We start from the raw sequence: 8,230 nt of genomic DNA on the forward strand, positions 1-8,230 counted from the left end.
TCTTCTTTTCCTTGTAACGAGCCTCCGTTTGTTCCAGTCCCGTTTGTGAAAAGACCGTCTTGGCGCCATCGTTTCGCTTCTACTCCGTAGTTGAAGAGCAGTGGGCCGTGTCCACGCGGGCCTATTTCCGGGCGTCTCCGTCCTGCTCCGGTGACCTGATGGCCAGCACCACACCGTCCGCATCACCGGGGCCTTACAGAGTGTCTTCCAGCCGGGGGGGCTGGCAGCTGAACGCTGTCCCTCAGTATTGTGCGGCTTTGTCAACACCCACAGAGTGTGTTGCTGGGGCTTTAATTCGGGTCGCACGGAATCCATGCATCGATGAGGGTGGGAAGAACTGGCATCCTGACCATGCTGAGTCTGCCTGCCCAGGAACATGGAGTCTCTCTCTATTTAGCGCTTTGATTTCGTTCATCAGTGTCTTGTAATTGTTTTTCATACGGGTTCCCTGTCCGTTTTGTTAGGTTGACTCCAAAGTGTTTCATTTCGAGAGGTGCTAATATAAACGGTATTGGGTTTTTCATGGGATTTTTTTCCTTCTCTCTTCTTTTTTTGGGGGGAGGGCTTTTTATGGCCGCATCTGCAGCATATGGGGGTTCCCAAGCTAGGGGCTGAATCAGAGCGGCAGCTGCTGGCCTCCACCACGGCCCCAGCAACGCGGGACCCGAGTCACGACCTAGGCCACAGCTCACGGCCACACCAGGTCTTTAACCCACTGAGCAAGGCCAGGGACCAAACCCGCATCCTTGTGGATACTAGTCGGGTTCGTTAACCACTGAGCCACCATGGGAACTCCTTTTTTTTTTTTTTCCTTCCAATTTTAAGGGCTACACCCATGGCATATGGAAGTTTCCAGGCTAGGGGCTGAATCGGAGCTGTAGCTGCTGGCCTACACCATAGCCACAGCCACGTGGGATCCAAGCCACATCTACAGCATACACCACAGCTCACAGCAACGCCAGATCCTTAACCCACTGAGCGAGGCCAGGGATCAAACCCGCATCCTCAAGGGTCCTCGTCAGATTTGTTTCCACTGAGGCACAACGGGGACCTCCTCGTTCAAAATATTTTTTAATTTTGCTTGAGATTTTTTCCTCTGACCATTGTGCTATTGAGAAATGTTTGGGGTTTCCGGTTTTGCTAGGGGGGGAGGTTTGGCTGAGCCCACGGCATACACAGGTTCCTGGCCAGGGATCAAACTCACGCCACAGCTGTAACCAGAGCCACAGCAGTGACAACACCAGATCCTGAACCCGCTGAGCCACCAGTGAACTCTGAAATAGATTGTTTGCTCTCCAGATATTTAGGGGTTTTCCGGTTTGATTCCATGGCGGCCTTAGAGATTGTGTGATCTCCGTCATTTCGGTTTTGTGAAGGTCGGTCGATGGCCCTGAGTGTGGCCCGTTTAATGGCTCTTTCACGAGAGGGTGAGAAGGATGCGCATGGGGTAGCTGGGCGAGGCCGTCTAGAGGTCCGGGGGACTGGCGTGCTCTTTGGCTCGGCGCTGTGCTCACTGACGTCCTGCCTGCTGGCTCTGTCCCTGGAGAGGCAGGCGTGGGGTCTGCAGCCACAGTGGCGGCTTCCTGTGTTTCTCTTTGCAGCTACTGGTTTGACCTCGCGTGGGGCGATGCTCGGTTACTAGGCTCACCCTTGCTAAGGATGGTTGCATCTTCCTGGAGATCTGACCCCTTAGTCAGCACGCTCATCACGTTGCTTGCTCCGTGCTCAGCTCCATTATAGCTGTGGTGACTCTTTTGCACTTTTTTTTTTGTCTTTTTGTTGTTATTGTTGTTGTTGTTGCTATTTCTTGGGCCGCTCCCGTGGCATACGGAGGTTCCCAGGCTAGGGGTCAAATCGGAGCTGTAGCCACCGGCCTACGCCAGAGCCACAGCAACGCGGGATCCGAGCCGCGTCTGCAACCTACACCACAACTCACGGCAACGCCGGATCGTTAACCCACTGAGCAAGGGCAGGGACCGAACCCGCAACCTCATGGTTCCTAGTCGGATTCGTTAACCACTGCGCCACGACAGGAACTCCTCTTTTGCACTTTTTAATGTTTTATTGACGTATAGTTGGTGTACAGTGTTGTGATAATTTCTGTGTAGAAAGTGATTCCGTTGTGCGTATACACACATCCGTTCTTTTTCTGATTCTTTTCCCATAGAGGTTATAACAGAGTATTGCATGCCGTTCCCTGTGCTAGACGGCGGGCCCTGTTGTCCGTCCATCCCACATACCTAGAGTGCACGTGCCCATCACAAACCCCCAGTCCACCTCCCACCTTCCCTTTTAGTAACCGTAAGTCAAAGTCTGTGCACCTGCTTCTGTTTTGTAAAAATAAGTTTATTTTTATCATTGTTTTTAGATTCCACATATAAACAATGTCATGATGTTTGTCTTTAGCTAATTTACTTAGCGTGATAATCTCTGGATCCATCCATGTTGCTGCAAATGACATTATTTCATCCTTTTTTATGGCTGAGTAGTATTCCACTGTGTTTGTACACCACATCCTCTTTTTTTTAAATTTTATTATTATTATTATTATTGCTTTTTAGGCATATAGAAATTCCAGGCTAGTTGTTGAATCAGAGCTGCAGCTGCCAGCCTATACCACAGCCACAGCAACACCAGATTGGAGCCACATCTGCAGCCTAGACCATGGCAAACAGCAGTGCCAGATCATTGACCCACTGAGCGAGGCCGGGGATTGAACCCGTGTCCTCATGAATACTAGTCAGGTTGGTAAGCCACTGAGCCACAGCGGGACCGCCAGAACCGCATCTTCTCAATCCGTTTTTCTGTCAGGGGACATTGACGTTTTCCCGAGTCCTGGCTGTTGTGAACGGTGCTGGCTGTGAACACAGGGTGCGTGTGTCTTCCCGAGTCGCAGCTTTGTCTGGATATGTGCCCAGGAGTGGGACTGCTGCGTCATATGGTAGTTCTCTGCTTAGTTTTCTGAGGAGCGTCGTCCTCTTCTCCACGATGCCCCCCGATTTGCATCCCCACCGTCAGCGCGGGCGGGCCCCTGGCCTCCACGCCCGCGGCAGCATTTACTGTCTGCAGACTTTCTGATGGTGGCCGTTCCGACTGGTGTGAGGCGATCGCTCACGGTCGGCCTGGTTTGCATTTCTGTAGTCAGCAGAGATTCTGAGGGTCTTCTCCCGTGTCTTTCGGCCCTCCGTATGTCTTTGGAGAGGGGTCTGTTTAGATCTCCTGCCCGTTTTGTGGTGGGGTTGTTGGTTTTGATGGTGAGCCGCACGAGTTGTTTTCATACTTTGGCGATTAATCCCTCACCAGGTGCATCGTCTGCAGGTACTTTCGCCCACCCTTTGGGGTGTCTTTTTGCTTACGGTTTCTGTTGCTCTGCGAAGCTTCCGAGTTTAATCGGGCCCCGTTTGTTTAGTTTGGTGTTTATTTTCATCACTCCGGGAGATGCACGCGAGAAGATAGTTCTGTGCTTTGTTTTCCTCTGGGAGTTTTATAGCATCTGGTCTTACGTTTAGGTCTTGACTCCATTGTGTGTCTGTTTGGCGTCTGGTGTAGGAGAGTGTTGGATTTCATTCTTTTGTATGTAGCTGTCCGGTTTCCTCGGCACCACGGATTGAAGAGCCTGTCTTTTCTCCCGTGTGGAGTCTCGCCTCCTTTGCCACAGGGTAGTTGACCAGTGACGTGTGAGCTTATTTCTGGTCTTTCTGTCCTGGTCCATGGATCCGTATTTTTGTTTTTGTGCCGGTACCATACTGTTTTGATGACTGCAGCTTGTCGTATGGTCCGAGGTCAGGGGGCCTGATTCGCCCAGCGTCGTTTTCCCTTCTCAGGGTGGCTCTGGCTGTTCAGGGTCTTCTCTGTTGCCACACACACTGTAAATTCTTCGGCTTTCGTTCTGTGAGCAGTGCCGCTGGTGCTTCGATAGGGACTGTCGGGACTGTAGGTTGCCTCGGGCAGGGCCGGCATTTTGACAGCATTGATTCTTCCAGTCCGGGAGCAGGGTTGAGCTGCCCATCTTTAATTTCTCCTTCTGATTTTTCATTGTTAGTGTGTGGAAATGTGAGAGATTTCTGTATACGAAGTTTGTGTCCTGAAACTTTGCCAGATGCATTGATGAGCTCTGGTAGTTTTCTGGCGACGTCTTTAGGATTTTCCACGTAGAGCGTCATGTCATCCGCACATAGCAGTAGCTTTATTTCTTTGTTAATTTGGATTCCCTCCCACCATCTCATAATGGCTTCTTCATCTTTGGGTGTAGAATATCTTTTTGGGTAACTTCCGGTCTTTTTTTTTTTTTTTTCCGGCCGTACCCGTGGCACACGGAAGTTCCTGGGCCAGCCATTGGGTCCTAGCCGCAGCTGTGACCGACGCCACAGCAGCGGCAGTGCCAGGTCCTTTATCCACTGTGCCACAGCAGGAACTCCTCCAGTCTTTTGTGCCCATGGTTGTTCAGCAGCTCGTTGAGATCTTGCTGTCTTCGTGAGGGGGGAGAACGCGTCCTTCTGCTCCGCCGTCCTGCCTCTCGTCACAGCCGTCGTCACTTGAGTGCCAAGCTGAGGTTGCTTTAGTGGTGTTTTCCTGTTTTGCAGAGGCCCTCAAAGCTGGCAGCGCCCTGTTCCCCGACGTCCTGGTGAGAGAGACGGAGGCCGCCCTCCACAGGCATCGCTCCCCCGCCTACTGCGAGCAGCTCCTCCGGCACCTGCGGGCCGCGCCGCCCGCGCAGTGACCGCAGTTCTGGGCGCAGAGCCTTCGGCTCGGCAGCCGGAGGTGAGAGCCACCGCCGGGCCCCGTCCTCCCCTAGAGCAGGGGTGGGGCCTTCGCGTCTCAGCCGCGGACACCGAGAAGCCAGCCTTGGTTTCCTGAGCGACAGGTTTTCAGAGCCCGAGTTCCCGAAATGAGCCGCACTGTGGCTTCCGTGTTTTTACGTCCTGCTGACGCAGGTCGCTGCGAGGCCTGCCACCCGCCTGCAGCTGATGCCCAGGTACGTGCTGGCTTCTCCAGACGCAGCCGCGTCAGGCCTCTCTGTCAGGCTCCGCGCACTGCTAGGTTCACGGATTATCAGTTCCTTCTGACTTAAAGGAACCCCAGGAAAGTTCTTGACGATTTCAGAAGAAAAAAGCCAAACTGATTAAAAAGAAGGGTTATTGGAGTTCCCGCGCGGCTCAGTGGCTTGGGGCTCCGGCGTTGTCGCTTCTGGCGAGGGTTTGATCCCTGGCCTGGAGACTTTCTCCTGGCACAAGCGCAGCCCAAAAGAAAAAGAAGGAAAAAGAGAAAAGTTCTTTCTGTGGGTTCCTCTACTGAAACGTGGTATCTCAGAGAACAGACTGAAAGGAATTTGAAATTTTAGGAACTATGTGTGAACGAAATCTTTCCCATTTAAAAAACACTGGAACTTTAGATGTTGTGTGGATATATTTAGCCATGGTATTTTTTTCTTAAGTCCATAGTACTGACAGTGTTGAAAACAGACTCTCTAATCGGATGCAGTTTTGGTTGTGCTCCTGTAAACAGCAGTTAAGGAAAGTTGCGTTTTCTTCTCTTGCACTTTCTGCACCCAAGTGCCTAAAAGATTTCGTTTTGAGTGAGTATTAGTTCCATAAGCAGAATATTTATGTTGACACCAGGGGGAAAAATGCCGCGTGTATTTTAAAAAAAATCAAATATTAACATTTATGCTTTGGTATTTGAAAGTGTAATTTAAAATATTTATTATAATTATTTTATATGCCTGTCTGTGTTTTGGTAATTAACCTAGGTTTTTGTCTCATGAGTTTCAACCTCACAGGGCCTCTGCCCGGAGCATCCTGGGCCTTCACCCTGAGGCGCCGCCCAGCCCGGGGCATGTCCTCTCCGGACACCAGGTGGCAGGAGCTCCAGACGTGGGAGGAAGGGGCAGCAGCACGCTCACCAAGGGCTCGCTGGGGCACCGGGGTTCGCGTCAGGGAGGGTGGGGACGGAGCCTGCACTGCAGGCGGGGGGGCGCCACAGCCCAGGCCCCTCGGAGCCCTGTCTCCTGCCGGTGGCGACGGCACTGCCACCCTCCTGAGTCGCTGAAGCTGCAGCCTCCCTCCCAACCCAGTTCCTGTGCTGGATGGCCTCAGGGGCGTAGGTGCCCTCAGTTCTGGGTTTCTGACAGCTTCCCGATGGCCCTCTGCCCTCTGGATCCTCTGGCACCTTCCTCGGCACCACCCGAAACCTGTGAGAAATGCACATTGCCAGGCCTCACCCAGGCCGCCTCAATCGGAGGTGACCGGGTGGGGCCCAGCGGTGGGGACCCTTGCCCTGAGACCACACGTTTGCAGGCCCAGCCCTGAAGGGGCACAGGAACCGGAAGTCAGCAGCAGAGGCTCCCCCTCGCTCCCCCGGGGCTCTCCTCATCCAGTCCGCTGCCCGCGGCTGCCATGGGGCCGGTCGCAGGTGTGCCGCAGCTTCTGCGCATCTTTAGGGCAGAAGTTTGGAGGCAGCATTTCAGTGGGTCAGTACACCTGGCACAGGGTGAACCGGTCCATGGGTTCAGAGAAAGTCGTGACCGTGTAGCCTCTTAGGCCATTAGTAATCTTTTTTTTTTTGGCCACGCCTGTGGGGTGCAGATGTCCCCGTAATGTGCTGAGCCCAGGGAACTCCAAAGGGTTAGTAATCTTTTTTTTTTCTTTCTTTCTTTTTGTCTTTTTAGGGCTGCACCCAAGGCATATGGGAAGTTCCCTGCCCTGGCTAGGGGTCCAGTCGGAACTGTATCTGTTGGCAGCACCACAGCCACAGCAACGCCTGTTCTGTACCCACTGAGCAAGGCCAGGGATTGAACCCACGTCCTCATGAGTACTAGTCAGGTTCCTTACCTCTGAGCCATTGCAGGAACTCAGGGTTAATAACCGCAACACCTGAGAAGCTCTAGGTTCTTCTCCACTTGACTTTTTGAAATTCTTGCAAGCTTTTCTTTTTTTTTTAATTCATGCGACTTGCTTTTATCACAGTGATTTGGAACTGAGGGTGTAGTATCTCCAGGGTCTTTCTGTATCATGTTCTTTTTTTTTTCTTTGTCTTTTTAGGGCCTCACGCATGGCTTATGGAGGTTCCCAGGCTAGGAGTCAAACCAGAGCTGTAGCTGCCGGCTACACCACAGCCACAGCAATTCGAGATCCGAGCCTCGTCTTGGACCTACACCACAGCCCACGATCGAGGCCAGGGATCAAACCTGCATCCTCATGGATATTAGTCAGGGTCGTTACTGCCGAACCACAAAAGGAACTCCTGTGTACTTATTTTTTTTTGGCCTCGCCCATGGCACGCAGAAGTTCCCAGGCCAAGGATCGAACCCAAGCCACAGCTGTAACCAGAGCCACCACAGTGACAACACTGGATCAGCAACCTGTTGAGCCACCAGGGAGCTCATTGTAAGCTCTTCATTTAGCCCAATCAACAACTATTTATGGAGCCCTCACCACCACGTGCCGGGTGGCCGAGAGGAGGGACATACAAGATGCGGTTCCTGGACCTCACAGCAGGATTGGGTACAGTTTATACACCGTGAAACTCACCCACGCTAAGCATGCAGGGGGTTTTAGCAGGTTGGCAGAGCTGTGTGCCCATCACCACAACCCAGCCTTAGAACTCTCGGGCCACCCATAAGCCCCCCCAGCCCATCGGCAGTCTCTCTCTGCTGCAGACCCCACCCCCGGCAGCCGCTTACCGTCCGCCTCTAGTTGTCTGCGCCACACACTTCATGGAGATGGAGCCGTATGATACCTGGTCTGATGTGTCTGGCTTTTTCCTTTCTTTTTTTTTTTTTTTTTGGTCTTTTCTAGGGCCGCTCCCGTGGCATATGGAGGTTCCCAGGCTAGGGGTCAAATCGGAGCTGTTGCTGCCAGCCTACACCACAGCCACAGCAACGCGGGATCCGATACCCATTTGCAACCTACACCACAGCTCATGGCAACACGATCCTTAACCCACAGAGCAAGGCCAGGGATCGAACATGCAACCTCATGGTTCCCAGTCGGGTTCGTTAACCACTGCGCCACGACGGGAACTCCTGGCTTTTTCCTTTTTTAATGGCCACCTCCATAGCATATGTGTGGAAGTTCCCAGGCCAGGGATCGAACCCTCGCCTCCGCAGTGACCAGAGCCCCTGCAGTTGGATTCTTAACCCACTGTGCCACAATGGGAACTCCTTGTGTGTCTGGCTTTTTTCACTTAGCATAAAGTTTCTGAGGTTGTTTTCTATTCATTAGTTCAAAGG

The 8,230-nt window shown here is 52.6% G+C and overlaps 1 protein-coding gene across 1 annotated transcript in view; it reads left to right on the plus strand.

Annotated features, from left to right (window-relative positions):
• Nucleotides 1–5,690, plus strand: part of DNAAF5 (dynein axonemal assembly factor 5) — a 36,142-nt gene extending 30,452 nt beyond the window's left edge. The window contains exon 13 of the mRNA XM_047779356.1: nt 4,584–5,690. Coding sequence (XP_047635312.1) covers nt 4,584–4,720 — 137 coding nt within the window. The 3' untranslated portion in view covers nt 4,721–5,690. The remainder of the gene's footprint in view (nt 1–4,583) is intronic.
• Nucleotides 5,691–8,230: the final 2,540 nt, after the last annotated feature.

This window comes from Phacochoerus africanus, chromosome 5 (assembly GCF_016906955.1).
Source record: "Phacochoerus africanus isolate WHEZ1 chromosome 5, ROS_Pafr_v1, whole genome shotgun sequence".
Taxonomy (NCBI): Eukaryota; Metazoa; Chordata; class Mammalia; order Artiodactyla; family Suidae; genus Phacochoerus; species Phacochoerus africanus.